Below are 2,224 nucleotides of genomic sequence, written 5' to 3'. Positions count from 1 at the left end.
TCAAAAAAAAAAAAAAAAAACAAGACTGGACACAGTGGCTCACACCTGTAATCCCAGCACTTTGGGAGGCCGAGGCAGGCGGATCACCTTAAGTGAGGAGTTCAAGACCAGCCTGATGAACATGGAGAAACCCCATCTCTACTAAAAATACTAAAATTAGCTGGGCGTGGTGGCTCATGCCTGTAATCCCAACTACTCAGGAGGTTGAGGCAGGAGAATCGCATGAACCCAGGGGGCAGAGGTTGCAGTGAGCTAAGATTGTGCCACTGTACGCTAGCCCGGGCAACAGAGCGAGACTCCACCTCAAAAAACAACAACAAAATAAAAACCTAATTTCACTTGTTTCTTTTTACTTTTTTAAGGTGGCTACTAAAATTTTTTTAACTATAACTGTGACTCACATTATATTTCAATCAGACAACACTGCTTTATGGTGCAAGTAAATAATTCTAAATATTGTCAGGAGATAAGATTAAGAACACAATGTCTTGAGTCACACTGCCTTGTTTTAAATCTTTCCCAGATGCAAGACTGTGGACGTTAACACTTCTATGCTTCAATGTCCTCAAATTTAAAATTGCAATAACATAGGATTCAGTGAGGACTAAAAGAGGAAACTTACACATAGCAAGTATGAGGTATTAGCATTACTATTACATATTAACAAAGTAGGTTTGAACCAAATTCCTTCTCATAGGAAAAAAAAAAACAAGGTAGGAAAGAGTACACACATAAAAGTCAAACTGGCTCAAGTGTTTGTTTTTTTAAGAATTCAAAAATGTAGGGCATTTTGTTGTTCCTGTTAAGTCCAACATTGAAGGAAGTGAGGCTGATAGCTAAGATACAGGCTAAAGAAAATCCAAAAGTTTCACAGCTGTTTTTATGGACAGCTCCCTTTCTCCCCTAAAAAAAGCTAATTTGTAATGGAGCTATTCTCCCAAAGAATACAGTAGCACGAAAATACATAAATGTATGGTACAGCACTGATTTTTTTATTTTGAGGTTAAGTCATATTAAGCTAATAAATATCACAGTCGTTTGCTCAACATAGGCGTATTATAAAACCCTTCAGTTCTTATTGACCTTAACAAAAAAATCTTTACTTGCACTTGGTTATTTGGAAGATACTGGCTAAAACATACTTGAAGCTTTACTAAATTATTTGCCCCTAATAAAAAAATCCAAAGCTGGAGAAAACGTGTAGCTCCTTAATAAGAGAAGACATTGCTTTTAGTAAACTTATACCTGAAAAACCAAATTTAAGGACTTTTCCATCCCTATTAAGTATAGGTAACTCCAAATATCTAGGTCGAATTAACCACAAGTTGGGCTTTTTTCTTCTTCCTTCAGGCAAAAAGCTGTTTCAAGTTTTATTCTTCATATAATACTTTTAATTTTCTTCAGGAGTTAAGCGAAATACTGTATATCTAAGAATATCTTAATAAAATAGCGAAACAGTAGTTCAGACAGAGATGATCCTCAACGCTACAAGAATGTAAGGATATCCAGAACTACTCTGAAAGTCCAGTTAACACCCAAGTGAGGGTGACAGGTCTTCCTTACTCAGACACTGTCGGTTTAAGAGGCAGCATTTTCCTACCTTAGCTGCTTTGCAAGTGCCTAATTCCTTCGCTACGGCCGTGAAGAACAGTCTCAACGCCCTTCTCAAGACTCGTTTTTACCTTTTCACCAACTTAACGAAATAGCTTATCTGAGAAGAAAGTGCCCAGAGATGGAGCTTAGGACTGCGCCGTCTTGACGACCTCATGGTCTTCTCCAGCCGCCCCCGGAGTACCTCGGGGATGCAGCCCCAGACGCCACGGTACCTGCTCCAGGACGTAAACACCGCCCTTCTCTCCCCAGCCCTCCAGCAACTTCCTTCTCCCGGCCACGGCTTTGCGGGAGCCCATTGGAAAAGGAAGGATACCACATACCCTCGGAAGTAAGACGGGAGAAAGGCTTAAGCAGCTCCGCGAAGCTAAGGTGATTGAGACGAGTGAGCCGCTCGGCTTCGTCGCTGCACAGCGCGGCGACACAGGGGACGAAGGAGTCCGGGATTAGCTCCTGCACTGATTGTACACACTGGGCCATCGCCGCGGCAGAGGCAGCGGCGGCGCCCGCCCTCCGGCCCACCCTGAGAGGTGATCCTGCCGCTGCAGCAGCTACCGCCGCCGCCCGCCGGCCTGGCCCGGCCGGGCGGGGCCCCGAACGCAGTGGAGCCTAG

General features: G+C 43.5%; 1 protein-coding gene across 7 annotated transcripts in view; it reads right to left on the bottom strand.

Annotated features, from left to right (window-relative positions):
• TRAPPC8 (trafficking protein particle complex 8) overlaps positions 1-2,218 on the bottom strand; it is a 111,465-nt gene extending 109,247 nt beyond the window's left edge. For 6 of the 7 annotated variants that reach the window (XM_017497890.1, XM_037727773.1, XM_017497914.1 and 3 more), the window contains exon 1: positions 1,935-2,218. In XM_017497890.1, coding sequence (XP_017353379.1) covers positions 1,935-2,091 — 157 coding nt within the window. In that variant the 5' untranslated portion in view covers positions 2,092-2,218. The remainder of the gene's footprint in view (positions 1-1,934) is intronic. The other variant, XM_037727788.1, reaches the window with a different exon arrangement.
• Between the last annotated feature and the right edge of the window lie 6 nt (positions 2,219-2,224).

The sequence above is a fragment of the Cebus imitator genome, unplaced genomic scaffold (assembly GCF_001604975.1).
Source record: "Cebus imitator isolate Cc_AM_T3 unplaced genomic scaffold, Cebus_imitator-1.0 Scaffold12, whole genome shotgun sequence".
In the NCBI taxonomy this organism is placed as follows: Eukaryota; Metazoa; Chordata; class Mammalia; order Primates; family Cebidae; genus Cebus; species Cebus imitator.
The sequence above is the reverse complement of the archived record's forward strand: the minus strand, read 5'-3'. Positions and strand labels throughout refer to the sequence as shown.